The 18,033-nt window shown below is 41.8% G+C and overlaps 1 protein-coding gene across 7 annotated transcripts in view; it reads left to right on the plus strand.

The window, feature by feature from the left end:
• Nucleotides 1–18,033, plus strand: part of WWC2 (WW and C2 domain containing 2) — a 214,451-nt gene that overhangs the window by 62,348 nt on the left and 134,070 nt on the right. For 6 of the 7 annotated variants that reach the window (XM_073341736.2, XM_073341738.2, XM_073341739.2 and 3 more), the window contains exon 2: nucleotides 7,468–7,577. The exons of the other annotated variant lie outside the window; for it this stretch is intronic. In XM_073341736.2, the coding sequence (XP_073197837.1) occupies nucleotides 7,468–7,577 (110 nt within the window). The remainder of the gene's footprint in view (nucleotides 1–7,467; nucleotides 7,578–18,033) is intronic. 7 annotated transcript variants of the gene reach the window in all.

Here is an 18,033-nt window from a genome sequence, read left to right on the forward strand (position 1 = left end):
GGTATCAGTGCCATGACTTTCAGAGATTCCTTTTTAAAGCACTGCCAGGTGTGCAAAGGGTTCACAATGTTTAGACGTTGTAGTTGCTGGCCAGTTGCAGTCAGGAAAGGCAAGGATAACAAAGGCTTTTTTGGACAAGGAAATAATACCAAGGACCAGCTGATTTACAGAACTGGGTGGGTGAAGGAGAACGTGAATGAATAGTTTGGTGTGGGAATGCAAATTCTGTCATTCTCTAGGGCTAGGCAGGTGATAAATATTGTGCCATCTCTCTTTCGTAATTAAAAAAAAAAAAGAGAATTGACAGCCATTCTAATAGGCAAGGTTGTCGCAAACAGGTTCAGATGGTCTGAACAGGTGAGATTTTTGTAGAGTAGCTTAGATGATTGGCTTACGCGGATATCCATAACTGCAAGTCAGTGTGACAGGAGTATCCTCTTTTTCTAACCGTGATCTGTGTCATGGAAATTAAGTTCTCTCTCTCCCAGCCCTCCTGTGTGTTGCGCCTTTTATTGGATGATGTCAGAAGCAAACATACTCTGACAAATATGGACCAAATGAACTCACTGACTCTCTTTTGGAAGGGAGTCTGGCAGAGAGTTAGAAGTACTGGTCATAGTGCTGCCAAATTTACTACAACTGTAACTTTTGAGAACTAAGTAAGTGATTTAAAGCACATGAAGATCCACCTCAAGATAGAGTACTAATGAATCCTATAGAACTTCTTCCTCCCCTTCTTTTAATACCACCCTTTTTCCTGGTACAATAACTGAAAGCTTACTTTGGGTTGGCCTACTTCCTGTTTCAGGCAGCGAGTTCACGAATACAGTGTCTTTTCTTTTGAGTATTTGGCATCTTCTGTCTAGCACTTTATAGGCTCGTATAATATGAAGTAACAATATAATCTGGTGCCAAAGAACAAGAAATACCATGCTTGTGTTTACAATTCATATATACACTTTTGCTAATCATTTCAATGAATGACCAGCATTTCCTTTCCTTTTAATTTTTATATTATAAACTTGAGTTCAAAGGACATGAGTACTGTAAGCAGAGAGCAGAAATTTATGCAACCTAGCATGAAGGATCATATCTGTTAATTTCATGCTTTATATTTAACCTGCTCTGTCAAATCAATAGGAGGCAAACCATTACAAAAATACCGTGCTTGACTGGTAGGCATGCAGTTCTGACCTACTTAGACCATTAGGCATGCTGGTCTCTGAACTCCTAACTACAGTAATAATTAGGAACAAAGAAAGGATTTAACATTTTATATCTCCCTTGTGCAAAACAAGATGAAATGGTTGAAGCTGATCGTACATTTCTGTCCATGGTATTTGTCATAATTAAAGTTGTTTGAGATTGGGAAACACCAGGAGGTTAAACAAAAATATATTAGCATTGTATTGTGTCATTGTAAAGTCTTTTGTATGTCATAGAAACCTTTCCTCTGTCCTCATTATGCACCACTGTGAGAAAGTGCATAGTCAAGTGAGTCAGATTGCAGTTAGGTGGTCCTGTGACCTTATTCTGTCACTGGATTGTTGCAGTTATGTTCTAATAAATGCTCATTCTGTGAAGTTTAAGTGATAATATATGCATGCTTTGCCTTGCTAATTGCTAGAGCATGGAGTAAAGAGAGATGTGCATTTCTCAGAACACTCGGATATCTATCTACAAAGGTAGTAGCAAAATTTGCATCGTAGGACACAATGGACCGTGCAATACTTTATGGAAAGCTAAAGATATACAGTGAACCCTCACTTATTTAAATGAAATGGACATGAAATTTAATTTGTGCAATACATTTAAAGCTTGACACTTAATGTGCAGCAGGGGATATCGGTTCATTTATGGTAAACTTTTGGGTGGTTGTACTAGGAGTAAAAATGCAGAGATGGTAGCTGAATTTGTGTTTGCAGAAGGCATTACATAGAGAAAAGGTGTAGAGGGAGAAGGGAAGGGGACTAAGGACGGAACCTTGTGGAACCCCCACAGAAAGCTGAAGGGGGGCTGAGCAGAATCCTGTGAAGGATGTAGTAGAGGACGGAGGAGAACCAGAAGAAGACTTCTCATGGAATCCAAGGGAGGACTAGATTTCAAGAAGAGCATGATCTACTGTCAAAGGCATCTTGATAGGTCAAGGAGATTAAGGATGGAGTACTGATTCAGACTCTAGCAAGTATGGTTTCTGTTGAGTGCAAGGGGTGGAAGCCAGATTGGAAGGAATCTAGGGTGGGTTAAGAGGAGAACAACTGCAAACAGTGATTGTAAACAATGCATTTAATGATCTTAGGGATAAAGGGAGATGGGGTAATAGTTGGAGAGGCATGTAAGGTCAAGGGTACATTTTTTAAGATGGAAGAGACTTAAGTATGTTTGTACTGATGGGGAAAGCATCTGAAGAGTGAAGGGTTGAGGAGGAGAGTAAGGGAGGGGGTGGGAGAGTGCAAGAGAGATCGGGATGGGATGGGGTTGCTGGGGGTAAGTGGAGGGGTTAGAGGATAAGGACAGACAAGAAACTTCTGCACCTGTGACAAGGGAGGAGGAAAGAGTTGTCGGAGGGAACGGTAATACAAGCTAAAGGGAGGGGGGCATCATATTTTTTCAATTTTCTCTTGAAATAAATAGGCAAGATAGTTTTCAGCGAGAAAAATGGAGGTAGGAGGACATCTGAGGAGTGAGTGGCAGGAAGGTGGGTGTGAGATTCCATTAAGTTGGAGAAGTAGAGTTGTTTAGCTAGGAAGATGGCAGTACTGAAAGAGGAGAACAAATTTGTAATGGAGGAGACACTCTGCAGTGCGAGAATAGGAGCACAGGAAGTGGATGTTGCAGATGAGCTAGAGCTGAAGGTTGGTAGGGTGGACCTGGCGATTGGAGAGAGAGGCAAAGAGTCAAGGGTGGAGGAGAGTGAGAATGGAGAGAATCAGCGACCATGTTGATGGAAGAGAGGTAGCTGAGAGCGATGAGACGTCATCAGTGCTGAAGGATGAAGTCCATAGGAAGGCTGAATGCTAGGGCATGAGGGAGGTTTTAATGTGTGATGTTGAACGAGAGCAAGTGAGGGTTGGAGAGGGAACAGAGAGATCAGAGAATGAGCAGTGCTTGGTGAAGACCAAATCAAGTAAACAGCTCTTTGGCAAGTGGAAGGTGTTGTTAGAGGAGGTTTTGGAACAAATTGGTAAATTAAACAGTAATAAATTGCCAGGATCAGATGGTATTCACTCAAGTGTAATGAAGGAACTCAAATATGAAATTGCAGAACTATTAACTGTGGTATGTAATCTATCATTTCAATCAGCTTCTGTACCAGATAACTCAAGGATACATAATATGACACCAATTTTTAAAATAGGCTCCAAAGGCGATCCTGGGAATTAGAGGCCGGTAAGCCTAACTTCAGTACCAAGCAAATTGGTTGAAACTATAGTAAAGAACAGAATTATCAGACACATAGAGGAACATGATTCGTTGAGGAAGAGTCAAAATGTTTTTTGTCAAAGGAAATCATGCTTCCCCAATCTATTAGTGGTGAGGGGGTCAACAAACATGGACAAGGGTGATCCAGTGGATATAGTGTACTTAGACTTTCAGAAAGCCTTTTCTGGGTCCTTCACCAAAGGCTCTTAAGCAAAGTAAGCAGTCATGGGATAAAAGAGAAGGTCCTCTTGTCTATCAGTAACTGGTTAAAAGATAGGAAATAAAGGATAGGAATAAATGGTCAGTTTTCAGAATGGAGAGAGGTAAATAGTGATGTCCGCCAGGGCCTGTAGTGGGACCAGTACTGTTCAACATATTCATAAATGATCCAGGAAAAGGGGTAAGCAAGGAGGTGGCAAAATTTGCAGATGATGCAAAACTACTCAAGATAGTTAAGTCCGAAGCAGACTGCGAAGAGTTACAAAGGAATCTCACAAAACTGGGTGACTGGGCAACAAAATGGCAGATGAAATTGTGTTGATAACTGCACCAACTATACATACAAAATGATGGGGTCTAAATTAGCTGTTACCACTTGAGAGAGATCTTGGAGTCATTGTGGATAGTTCTCAGAAAACATCCACTCAGCTTTTTTTGACTGCCAGAGCACAGTAACAGAATGTTAGGAACCATTAAGAAAGGGATAGATAACAGGACAGAAAATATCATATTGCCTATATATAAATCCATGGTATGCCCACATCTTGAATACCATGTGCAGATCTGGTTGCTCCATCTCAAAAAAGATCTATTGTAATTGGAAAAGGTACAAAGAAAGGCAACTACAATGATTAGAGGTATGGAACAGCTTCCATATGAGGAGAGATTAAAAAGACTGGGACTTTTGAGCTTGGAAAAGAGGTTACCTCTGGGGGGATATGATAGAGGTCTATAAAGTCTTGACTGGTGTGGAGAAAGTAAATAAGGAAGTGCTGTTTACTCCTTCACATAACACATGAACTGGGGGTCACCCAATGAAATTAATAGGCAGCAGGGTTTAAAACAAACAAAAGGAAGTGCTTCTTCAAACAATGCACAGTCAGCCTGTGAAACTCTTTGCCAGGGGATGTTGTGAAGGCCAAAACTATGACAGGGGTCAAAAAAGAACTATATAAGTTCATGGAGGATAGGTACATCAATGGCTATCAGCCAGGATGGGCAGAGTTGCAACTCCATGCTCTGAGTGTCCCTAGCCTCCATTCACCAGAAGCTGGGAGTGGGTGAAAGGGAATGGATCACCTGATTGCCTGTTCTAACAGTTCATTCCCTCTGAAGCCCTTGGCATTGGCCACTGTCAGAGCACAGGATACTGGGATAGATGGACCATTGGTCTGACCCAGTATGGCCGTTCTTATGGGAGAGTTGAACCAGGACTGCAGGTGTTTTTAAGATTCAGTTCCTATAATTCTTATAGTGGTTTTGTTTGTGGACCAATTGTTTCTACACCAAACCTGTGCTCTAGTTGCTAGGAGAATCGAACTGCATGAAAAGTTTGGCTTCCTAAAATGAAACTGGGTTTGAGTTACAAAAGAACAACAAAAAGCTTTACCAAAAGTAAAACATTCTAAATTTGTCGCAGCCTTATAATTCCATCCTTTGCCTCAAAAACCAAAACAAACTTCCTTTGACTCAAATTGTAAGAAATAATAATAATAAAAGGGTGGGATGGGGGGAGTAGAGGGGAGAATGGGACAATGTGTGCTTTTTTGTGATAAAGGTGTGTGTCAAACCAAATTTATAGTATGATGATAGTAAAAGTTACAGTGGACTCTTCACTAAGTGCTTTATAATAAAGTGAGTTGAACTAAAGCTGAAATGAGCATGGTCAACACAGTTGTGGGAATTCTACTATAGTATCCCATTATCTTCTCTCATCAAGGTCACTTTATGATGCAACCTCCAATCTTATTGATACTTAGACAGTAAATCCCCAAATCTTTCCTTTTCTTAAAATATATCCGTATTCTGTAAAGCTTCTGGTCTTTCAGCTGGAAAACCAGTACTCATTTTGTTCCAAATGAAATAAAAGTATAATACTGGAAGGCTTTATTCAACCTTAGCTATGGAAGACACTGTCTCTTTCTGATGTGACACAGATGTAACCAATTATGGTTATAGTCTGTTTCATTGTGCCTTGTTAGTAATAGTGGTTCCTATAAAACCTTTTGTTAACCATTCTAAAAAAAAAGTGTTACTGCCTTCTCCCAAAACCATGTATATACATATATATACATACACAAAACAGATAAAATCCATCCAAAGAGAATTCACACTGAGGGGTCTCTCTCTAACACACACCATATGGGAATCTCCACAGGGACATGTTCAGAGTTGCAGTTTGGCTAGAAGTGATTGTCATTGTTTAGTCATCAAATAAAAAATTAACATGCCTACAGACATTGATTAGGGATAACCATTGAACACTTTAATTTTTTAATGTGGAATGAAGCTTGAAAAGGAGAAAGGAATGAGGGAAGCAAAGACGTAAGCAATGCACAGAAAGGAAAGGAAGTCAGAGATGAGTGAGGAAGAGTGAGACGTGAAGATGTAGACTCTCAAAATGTAATCCTACCAGGGCTTTGATGATGTAATGTCATCCTATAGAGTTCCTCAGGCCTTCTGTTGTGGGTCTAGGTACAAGGTTCAAGGCTGCTGCATCTTGAGAAGAACATTTTTCACATTCCAGTCATGTCTACGCTAACAATTTTTACCTGTTAGCAGTGGATGCAGCTTCACTGATGCTCTAACCAATGAAAGGGCTAATGCATTCAGGACACGTTTGTTCCTACCGCTGTGACATGAAACCCTAGGATTTATGATGGTAAAACTGTTTGTGCCTTGCCTACGCTAGCATTTAAGCAGCTGCTAGCACCAGTGCAGCTGCACCTGCCACTAATAAAGGATTTTAAAAACAACACTAGTGTAGACTCTATTTGGGCTTGATCAGACTTGCACTGAAGTCAGTGGCTACTGGATCAGGCCCCTTTGGCACTAGATAAGTCCCATTTCCTCTCTGAGACGGGGAAAGGGTGTGAATTGTTTCAGTAAAATCTCATTGGTGAATACATGCCCCCTTCCTAGGGTGACCAGATGCTCTGATTTTATAGGGACAGTCCTGATTTTTAGGTCTTTTTCTTATATAGGCTCTTATTACCCCCAACCCCCATCCCGATTTTTCACATTTGCTGTCTCGTCACCCTGCTTCCCCCACCCCCTTTTTTTTTTTTTTTGATAGGCTGGTATAGTCATCTTGCTTTGACTGCTGATACATACACAATATACTGACTTCAGTATTCTTCAGTAAGAAGTCTTATCTTGGTGTACTTATGGCCCCCCATCACTGCAGCATGAATTGTGAGCTTCTGAGAAATTTTAATTTTGTGAGCTGCATGCACTCACTCTTACAATTTAGACATTTCTTCTAAGATTTAGTAGTCTTACTTCAGCTGCCACTCATGCTTCCAAGGATAAATGTCCATCAGAATAGGATTACCTGTATGGTACACCATGGGAAGTTATTTTCTGTTCTCTGAATTTTCTGTGTTGACACTGCGGAGGAAGGATGATTTTATGATTAAAGCAGAGGACTGATACTTTGGAAATCAAGGTTGAAACTGTAGGTCCTCCCACTTACAAGAGTCAAGTAGGAGAGTAGATTTTTCAAGCTGTTGTCTGCTGCTATTGTTTAATTACTGGAGAGTTTGAGGATAGCATTACAGTAGATTTCTCAATCGAATGTCTAGGCTAGGCAAATTTGGGGAATAATTTATCTAACTTTTGAGTTAATATAGTCAGGATATCCTTGGAAAGTCATTCAAGAGCTTGAGGTTATTTTTCCATGTCATTTGGCAACTTTTCTTCTCCTTTCCTCCTGCTAGCCCTCTATAGCAATCCCTCGCTTCTAATTATGAACAAGAGGACAGGTCCAGAATTTTTCAAGAAAAACCCCATTGCTTTAATTGCATTACTTTAATTTGTTTTTAGGTTAACAAAGCCTTTGTCATTCGCGGATTGTGTGGGGGATGAACTACCATGGGGATGGGAAGCTGCATATGATCCTCAGATTGGTGTCTACTATATCGATCACATAAACAGTAAGTGGTTTTGGTTTGTTTTATGGATTATATAAGAAGGCTTAGCTGCATTAGACTTTCTTCTCCTAAAGGAGGAGTAAGAGTGGGGAAGGATTTTTTTTTTGAGACCTGTAATTCGTAGAAAGCCTGTTCAGTGCCTTGCTTAAAAAAACAGGTCCCTCCCTCACCCCAAAAACAGGTCCCTCACTCACTTTCCTGTGAGTATATATTTTTTCTGAGAGTGAAACTGGCTCAGAACTAACCAAAAGGCTCAGTCTTCTAAGAACTGCTGTGGAAGAAGTATACTGCTCAGAAGTGTACAGTAAGTAGAGAAGGCTTAGTGTTCTTAAATAAGCATTTGCTATAGGACTCAAATAATTGCCAATCGGAGGCATAATGTTAGGACATTTTGAGTCTTTTGAACATTCAGTAATTCACAGTAACAGAGGCAATCTTAGAAGAAGAATGAAATATCAGCTTCAATCTAATGGCAGATAGAACCAGTGAAGATTAGCTGGTGTTGGGTAGGAGTGCTTACTTGGTATAATTTCCAAATGAGGACTGGCAAACGTACTGTAGTTTTAAGAACAGCATTCTTTTAGAATAGATTCTGCGCTGCAAATTATTTCATCTACAGTAATTCAGAAAAATAAAGCCAGTGGAACAAATTCATCCTTCGTGTGACTCCACTGGCTGCAATAGCCTTACAGTAGGGACCTATGTTGGTATAATAGGACAGTTCTCCCTGCCCCTTACGTTTTCAGAGTTGCATTGGGTTTTGTGTCTAGATCCCAAACAACTCTTAGAAAATTTAGGACTCTAATGTATATTAGATTTGTGTAGGTAAATATTTTCCCATAAGCATTTTTGTCTTCTGTGCTTTTCCATGCCTATCTGTTAAATACTGAATGATGCCTTTAGCATTTTCACAAAAAGGCTCCTTAGCATCTAAAATGTGCATATTGTGCTGTTTTAAAAGTCTCGTGTGTAACCGAGTAAAAGAGAGCAGAAATTTCTCACTTGTCTTTTATTATGGTTTGAATATTTCTAAATTAATATGTTTCTATAAAAGTAGGGAAGTATTTTACCAAATCTGCTCTAGAAGCAAGGAAGGAAAAAAATATGCTTCTAAAACTAGAGCAACACTGTCAGAGCAAATTTGTCTTTTTCTCATTCATTTCTCTCTCTATCAGACTTTTTGCTTTGGTTGTTCATGTAATTAAAAAAATCAGAATATGGAATTGTCATAAATATAAAGGGAAGGGTAAACACCTTTTAAATCCCTCCTGGGCAGGGGAAAAACCCTTTCACCTGTAAAGGGTTAAGAAGCTAAGATAACCTCGCTAGCACCTGACAAAAATGGCCAATGAGGAGACAAGATACTTTAAAAGCTGGAGGGCGGGGGGGAGAACAAAGGGTCCTCTCTGTCTGTGTGATGCTTTCGCCGGGGCCAGATCAGGCATGCAGGTCAGAACTCTTGTAAAGAGTTAGTAAGCAATCTAGTTAGATATGCATAAGATTCTGTTTTGTTTAAATGGCTGATAAAATAAGTTGTGCTGAATGGGATGTATATTCCTGTGTTTGTGTCTTTTTGTAAATTAAGGTGTTGCCTAGAGGGATTCTCTATGTTTTGAATCTGATTACCCTGTAAGGTATTTACCATCCTGATTTTACAGAGGTTTTTCTTTTACTTTTTCTTTAATTAAAATTCTCTTTTAAGATCCTGATTGCTTTTTCATTGTTAAGATCCAAGGGTTTGCGTCTGTGTTCACCTATGCAAATTGTTGAGGATTTTTATCAAGCCTTCCCCAGGAAAGGGGGTGTAGTGCTTGGGGGGATATTTTTGGGGGGAGACGTTTCCAAGTGGGCACTTCCCCTGTTATTTTTGTTAGACACTTTGGTGGTGGCAGCATAAGGTCCAGAGACAAAAGGTAAAACAGTTTGTACCTTGCGAAGTTTTAACCTAAGCTGGTAAAAATAAGCTTAGGGGGTCTTTCACACAGGTCCCCACATCTGTACCCTAGAGTTCAGAGTGGGGAAGGAACCTTGACAGGAATTGTTAATGATTTTAAAAAAAACAGTGCCACTGAATCTGAATTAAATATTCTTTGAGGGAATGCAAAATATTACTACTACAAATCCCGTTATACAGCCCAGTGTACAGACTTGTGGTGCATGTCAGTGCTGACACATGATTATAAACTTGGATTTTCAAAAATGACTCATGAGATTTTGAGTGCTTTAGGTTTCTGGGTGCCTAATTTTCAAAAAGCTTGAATACCACCACTCTGAAAAACATGCCCCTTTAAGGTGTTTCAGGTTGGACACCAACTAACAATTGAGGCATTCAGAATTACTAGACACTATTTAAAAATCTTGACCTTTTTTTTAAAAAAAGTTGTTTTCTTTTTATAATCTCTTTCTATACATGGATATGTTCTGTACATGTTGTCTATAAGTGTTACTTTGCACTTCCATGGGAACTTAGATGTGCAAGGTTTTGCTTTAAAATTGTCACTGTAAGACTTCCTAGACAAGAATATTCCCACTTGCCAATTATAACAGGTTATAGAAGAATTGTGTGTGCTTCAGCTGTGTACATGCTTATACTTTCCTGTGACTGCAACAGAATAGAAGTATTTTTAGCTAACTTCCCTTTTTTGTAAGTGTGTTTGATGGATGGTAATGGAATGCAGATAGGTTTGTTGGGTTTTTGTTTAGTTAAACTTTTTTTTTTTTTACCCATTGTTTGGGAGTGAGAGATCTGACATGTACAGCTCTGTTGTATTAATCTATGTTGCCTTGTTGCAATTTCGGTGAAATTTATCAACTTCTATTTTATTTTGGAGGGCAGTAGATGTTAGCTATGTGGCATGTATGAGGTGGTGTTCTGAAGAGAGCACTCTTTGTCTGAGTCGCTGGGAGGCAAGCAGCCTGTGATAAGGGTCAGAGGCAGGTCATTTGTCTAACATGCCAAACGTTGAGATTATAGCTTTAATTCACCTGACTGGAATGAATGTGTTACTCTGATGCTTTTGAAATAAACATCAGTATGGGGTGGTTAATTGCAAAAAGTACCAGCATCTTTCTAAAAAACAATGTTTGCTCCTGTTTGCTACATCATTGACCGCATTGACTGCATCATTGACTGCCCAGAGTAGAATTCTTGAGTCTGTCTTAGAATGGTGGATAAACTAGAACTACAAGGAAGGTTATTGTCTATTCTTTCTTACGTAGTAGTCATGGATTTTGTTTTCATCATTCTCCGAGTGTCATATGATAAAAGAAATACATTTTATGAATTCCGGGGTGGGGGGGGGAATCAGACACTGGCTAGTTGGGAGTACAATTTGTCTCTGGCTAATAAGTGTAATAAACTGGGGGATAAGGACCCACCAATGACAATACCATGGGGCAATGCCTTGGTAAAATTCCACGGGGGGTGGGGAAAGTCACTGGGATTCCTACCAAGCTGCTGGCTGTGGATTTTGTTTTGAAGTTCCACTTTAAGTATTGGCCACTGAGTAGGAGGTGTCTGTTAAATGTGAATCCCCCAGCAGCTGATAGAAGGCGCAATCTCGCCTATCCTGTCCCCTCTTGCTTCCTGCATTCTGCAGGCAGGAGGGAGTTGTCCACTGTTCTATTCCCACTGATTTCAGTGGAAACAGTGCTAGGTCAGTGTTGAACATTTATTAAAAAAATGTCATGGGATTTTCAGAAGAACAGTTTAAATGCTACAAAAATCGATGGCTTAGACCAGGAGTGGCCGGCCTGAGAAGGAGCCAGATTTTACCAATCTGCATTGCCAAAGAGCCACAGTAATATATCGGCAGCCCCCTACCAGCTCCCTCCCCTCCCCCGCTCCCAGTGCCTCCCGGCAGCCCGGCCAATCAGCGCCTCCCGCTCCCTCCCTGCACCTCGCGATCAGCTGTTTCATGGCGTGCAGGAAGCTTGGGGGGTGGGGGGAGAGGAGCGAGGCACTGCAGGCTCAGGGGAGGGGGCGGGAAGGGGTGGAGTGGGGGCAGGGCCTGTGGCAGATTGGAAAGTTGACGCCTGTAGCTCTAGCCCCAGAGTCAGTGCCTATATACAAGGAGCCTCATATTAACTTCTGAAGAGTCACAGGTTGGCCACTCTGGCTGAGATTGTTGTCTGCCCTGCACTATAAATCTACTAGCTAGGAAGTATTGGGAAGCAGGAAATATTCGATAGCAGTGGTGGGCAACCTGCGGGCCGCCCGTGGGCTGCCGGTTGCCCACCACTGCTCCTGCTTTTAAATGGTAACAGTTTTCGCCAAAGTGTATGTGGAGTGTGTGTTTTTTTTTTTTAATCGAAATTATTATTGAAATGGGTGAGATCGGGTTGGGAATATGTCATACCGTGTTTTTCTTTCGTGTGTGTTTGTGTGTGTGTGTGTGTTTTGTTTGCACACCCCTGACTGATGTGGCTATGCCAATATAACTTTTCAGTTATTTTCAGACCAGGCCTCAGATGTTATGTACAATTGTAATAAGTATAATAAAGTCAGGTAGAAATAAGATTTCCAATTTGTGTGCCCTTTTAACACCCAAAATTAAACACTGACATTGCCATAAACAGTGATGGATATGTGTGGGGTCTTTTTGCCTCTTGTTTTCTACATCTACCTACTCAAATTTTGGTATTAAAAGTGATTTTTCAGTTATCCTAACAGAAGGGTCCTCATTTCCTTCTTTCTTCCTGAAGCGACTGTATAAAGCATATTCCCTGAACTGAGTAGAAGTCAATTATTCCTGGGGGAATTCTGCACCAAAAAATTAAAAAGTCTGTGTTAAAAAAAAAAGAATTCTGCACACAATGTTTTAAAATTTACAAAATTCTGCATATTTTATTTGTTAAAATAACACAATGTAACATTCCAGTTTAAATTATTTTGGTAATTTTATTTCAAAATATCTGTTAGCAAGTACGTCTGTAACAATACAGACCAAAAAAAGAGATTCTGTTTTTTGTTTTGGTTTGGTTTGGTTTGGTTTTTTTGGACAAATAGATTCCTTACTGGGCATGTTAATACAGAACTTTGAGTAATTCATTTAATTTACAACACAGAACTGTATTTCCTGTACCCGTCAGAAGCAATGCAAAGGTTTGTGAGTGTCAGGAGTAATGGAGGAGCTAAGGGAGAGGGAAGGAGCCTGGAGTGAACCTGAAGGGTTGCTGAGTGTGGGTAGAAAAATATGGAACAGGTTTTTTTTGCGGGGGAGAGGTAGGATTGTTGGGGAGCCTCCCCCATGCAGACCCTGGCTGATCCCAAGCCTCTCCCATTCAGTCAGGCACATCTTCCCACCCCGCATCCCAATGGGTCCCTGCAACCTCCTCCTCCATCCCCATGTGTCCCTGCAGCCCCCCTTGCCTGTTCCCATGTGGCCATGCACCCGACTCCCATTCAGCCTCTGGCTCAATGCTGTCACCCCACTAGCTTCTGAGCCCACATCCCAGTCTGTGCCCCCAACTAGCCATTCTGAGCCCCAGTCTGTGACCTTCCCAGCAGCCCCATATGCCCACTCTGTCCTAACCTGGCTCCACGGGCAGGTGCTGTGATGAGCTTCTACTCTTGGGGGAATTCTGTGCCATTGCGCACACGCAGAATTTTTTTCCCCACAGAAAATACATTCTGCCCCAGAAGTTCTGCAGGTCCATCTTTTGCCAACCAGAGGCCACTGTGGCACCAGAACAGCCTGCTGCATTAATGCTGTTGGTTGTTCTGGCACCACAGTGGTCTCTTGTGGGAGAAAGGCAGAACTGCAGCACTTCTGGGGCAGAATGTATTTTCTGCAGAAAAAAATAAAATTCTGCGGGACACATGAATTCTGTGCACACACAGTGGTGCAGAATTCCCCCAGGAGTAGAATAAAATGGATTTCACCCCAAATAATCTAAAAAATCATTGAGTCTGTTTTGAATGCTCAAAACCCCTCAAACGTGTTAGATTAGGAAACCAGTTAAATCCCAGGAATATGATCAACACCAGGGAACTGGCTAAATTGCCTTGGGTTTTCTGGGGCCACTGTGAATTATATGCTGTGCAGAGACTCTGGAGTCGAGCAACTTCTGCCTTGCCTTCATGCTACCTGGAACCTCCCTTTACTCCATATCCTGCGCTCCCTAAATAATCCACTTCCCCTGCTGGGAATTTGACTGTACCCCTGGGTCAGGAGCCAGCAGGGGGGAAAGAGTTTGCAAGAGGAAGTCAGGCTGGTACTGTAAAACAAGCAGTGTCGGACTGGGCACTATTTGATGGGACAGGACTATGGGGAAGGTAGGGAGGTTGGAATAGCTTTGTATGTTAAATTTTGGGAGAGCAGGAATTGGGGAATGGGAAGTAGGAGAAGCTGAGGAATATATTCTGTGTTGCTCTGAGGATCAAATCTCTATTATCTAGCCCCAGTGGTAATCCAGTCCTTAATGTTGCTCCCACTTTCCCCAATCTGTTTATAGATAGAAACTTTAATCTTTTAAACTGTCTCCATGCTTTTCATGGTTTAAATTAGGACATCATGTTTTCTCAGTGCATCTTTGCTTGCATAGTGTAGGTTATTTGCTGTGTTCAGAATTTGATAGCTGTTTTCCCCCCAAAGTGTCTTTTACTTTCAAATAGATGTAGAGTGTTTCATCCACCTTTTATTTTCTTCCTTTCCCATTTATAGTTTCCAACTCTTCCCTAATTCTCTAAAAACTAGAACTGGGTAGAGAGAGGCATTCCATTTCATGGGGGATTTTGATACTTTGAAAATTTTTTGTTTCTTTTCAATTTGGAAATAAAACAAAAGTTCAGAATTTTCCACAATAGGGGATGGAGCCCATGCCCTGAGGGGCAGTCCACCTGGAGAACTGCCATAGACCCCTGGAAGCCTAGACTCCCTAGTAGCCCTCAGGAACTATCCCTGGTTTCTGGAAAAAAGTTGTCAAAATCAAAGTCTCCAAAATCTTTAGATTTTGACAAATAACCTTGTCCTGTCCATTCATGTGTGTGATTAAGTGATTGTAGCTAGACTGTCTATGCCATATGCAAAGCTAAAGATTATCTACTATATTTTCTTCTACCTTTTGGCTTTGAAATATGTGCTTACCATCTCAGTGTTTGTGTGTAGTTGATTGTAATAGTGGGTATTACTGAATTAAAGAAAGGAAACCCTCTTTTAAGAAGAAAATAAAAGGCCTTTTTTTTTTAATCTGGAAAAGTAATAAATATTTTAAAGCAATTTAAAAAATCCCTTCCACTCTGAGCTTGGAGAAGAGCAAATATTTGATGTATAAATAATCACTGTAATATGCAATACCACAAGCCTGGGACAGCTTCACAACACAAGAGAGGTGGATACCAGGCAGAATTGTTAGTTTATCGCTTACAAGTTGAATGGAAAGCAGTCCATTATACATGCTTAGAGTATTGTGTAATATAAGTTCCAATCCACTGTATGTCTTCCTCTTCTCTCAGAATTCCCTACACAGATTTGTTACACCTCTACATGCCAAAAAGTATTTTTATCTAAGTCACTTTTTTGTCTCCTACTCTGGAAGCATGTAACGTGCACCTCATGGGTTGCTTTCAGTCTCAATTCATCGATAGGGAATAAGAGAATAAAAAGAGTAAGGCAGAAGGGACATAGAGAGGAAGAAGACAGACAAGGATGGTGCCCCTACTCCGGATCCCTTGCACTCTGAATGTAAAACTCAGTGGAGGTGCTCATTCCATCCCCCTGCTGCCTCCTTCATGTAGTTTCAGTCCCTGGTGGTTTGGCTAAACTGCTCGACAGCAGTAACTCAGTCTGCAATGTCATGGCAACAGGATCTCCACTCCTGTCACATTTTTGCAGGCCTTAGCACCAGCTTATGCCTGTGACTGATTTGCCCACTGTATGGAGCCTTGCTGATAGGATCACTTTTCTCTCTCCACCAGCCTGGTGCTAATGCATCCACTTCAGGGGAAGGGTATTGGGGGACAGAGGCAGGAATCTTGGGAAGTGAAAAAATACACATATCCTATAATGCGTCTTCAGGTTTTCACATCTTTTATTTCTGGCAGTCCTAGTGAAAGAATCCTCTGTTGCTTGAAGTGTGTGTTCTTGTTTTGAGACCCCACCAAGGGCTGAATCCTGTAAAGCCTAGTGCTTGAAATGTCTGTAGTGCTTGCCTCTGAACTCGCGTTCCCTAGAGCTCTGTTACCAGATATGGAGAGAGACTGGCGCGCCACAAGCTCAGTGACGTGATTACAGGTTTGTTCCATCATTCCTAGTAGAAATCTTTGAGTATAAACTTCTTGAGGAAAGGGGGGTGTGAGTGAATTATTTTAAGTTTATGGGAAGTTGAAGGAAGTGGCTGGAGGAGAGGAGGCTTGTTTTATCTGCAGGTGCCTAACAGAATGAAGAGGACAAAGTGTTCAGAGCATTTCCCCCTTTCTCTGCAATCTAGTGCTCCATGCTGTCCTTCTAACTCATAAACTTCCCCATCCATAAAACTGGTGGAATGTGAATTTCTCTGTGTGTGTGACATTTTTATCATTGAGGGATATATACTCCACTACTTCATCTTCTGTATTTTAGATAACTTTGAAACCATGTTATGTGTTATAACTGTGATTTTGAAGGGCCACAGGGTTTTGTCAAACCCACTGTCTTTGTAACATACTCTGTTTATCTTATTCTTCAGATACCCATTGAGCAAATGTATCAAATGGAAATGTGACACTATTTCTTTTGAATCCTTTCTCAGATATGTAGTTGGGAATCTTCTTTTGTGGCTCAAGTTTGAATTGTGCAGTATTTCACAATGTAAATGTTCCTTACAGAAAGCTTTTGGAATGTAAACTATAGCATCCAGTATTGTCTTGTTGCATGTTTTTACTTTTGCTGATCTACCTGAAACTAATGCAGGTGTATTTTTTTTTTTAACTATTCATTAAGGCTTCCATTCAGTTACATGTAATGTTTATTTTGTCAGTTTAGATGATTTGAGAAATACTTGCATACTATTTTTAAAAAAGATACTATGTATTTTTGTCTGATAAACAAATCTACCAGAAATGTTAATTACAGAATGGGTACACCCTTTTTAAAATTCATACATCAAAATAAATAGTAATTACGGTAACATTTATAAATGAGTATTACAACTACTAGACACCATTAAGGCCAAATTGTTTTATCTTGCGATAGTTGACACCAGTTCTTCTTTGAGTGCTTGCTCATGTAGATTCTTTTCTAGATGTCCGTGTGCCCACATGTGCGGTCATTGGAAATTTTTGTCTTAACAGCCTTCATAGGGCTGGCTGTGGTGTCCCCTTGAGTGCTGTGCTCATGTGTCGGTACATCAGGTGCGGCCGGCCCTACGCTCTCTCAGTTCCTTCTTACCACCCGTGGTGGTTAGTCAGAGTTCCTTTCCTTGCATAGCAAGGGCTAGCGGTTTCGTCTCTACTGACTTAGAGCCCCAGGGCCTTGTAAATAGTTTGTTTGTAGTGGTTAATGTTAAGTAGTTGTTAAGTGTACTTAGAAGTTAGAGTCCCAGTGTGGACTTCGCCCCAGGCGGGGCATGCCCTGATCTCCCGGGTTTAAGCCCTGAGTGGACTGTAACAGGTCTATACCTGTAAGTGACCCCCATAGCACCTGCCTCAAGTGCTTGGGGAAATCGCACGCGAAGAACAAGTGCCGTATTTGTAAAAACTTTCAGCCCAGGACTCAGAGGGAGCGGGATAGTCATTTCCGGGCTCTGCGCATGAAGTCTGCCCTTCATCTGGCTTCCAAGCAGTTCCGCCAAGACTTGCCGAGTACCTCAATCTCTGTGCGCAGTACGCCTCCGGCATTGGGCTCCATCTGGCATCGATCCCTGTCGCTGGTGCCCAAAAAGAAACCAATGAAGCACGACTCCCTGGCAGCAGGCAAGAAGAGCCATGTGTCATCGGGCAAGAGACCCAGTTCAGACCGCTCGGCCACTCCATAGCCACGTGTACGTGCCTTCCTGGTTGGGGCTCTTAGCCCTTTAAAAAGTCCACCACCAACTCCCGGGAGCAGTATGGGACCCAAACCCCTGATGGCACAGACTCATTCCCAAGCTCCCCTGGAGCCGAGAAAGCAGAGGCCTCCGCCGCCAACACAGCACATGCCGCAGGAAATGGCAAAGGTTCCCCACAGGGGCAAGCCAGCTGCTAAGACCCTTCAGGGGGCAGGAGAGCACCGCCGATTCCCCGAGCCACGACCGCGCTCTCCATCTCTGTGCCGCAGATCGCCAGAGACTCAGCCCAGATCCTCTGCGGCTTGCCCTCAGTCACCGGCACTGCAATCGCGGTCTCCACCATCTCGATGCGGATTGCCGAGAGCAGGAGCGGGCAAACTTTTTGGCCTGAGGGCCACATCGGGTTTCCGAAATTGTATGGAGGGCCGGTTAGGGGAGGCCGTGCCTCCCCAAACAGCCAGGCGTGGCCCGGCCCCCACCCCCATCCGACCCC

This window comes from Lepidochelys kempii, chromosome 4, assembly GCF_965140285.1.
Source record: "Lepidochelys kempii isolate rLepKem1 chromosome 4, rLepKem1.hap1, whole genome shotgun sequence".
Taxonomy (NCBI): domain Eukaryota; kingdom Metazoa; phylum Chordata; order Testudines; family Cheloniidae; genus Lepidochelys; species Lepidochelys kempii.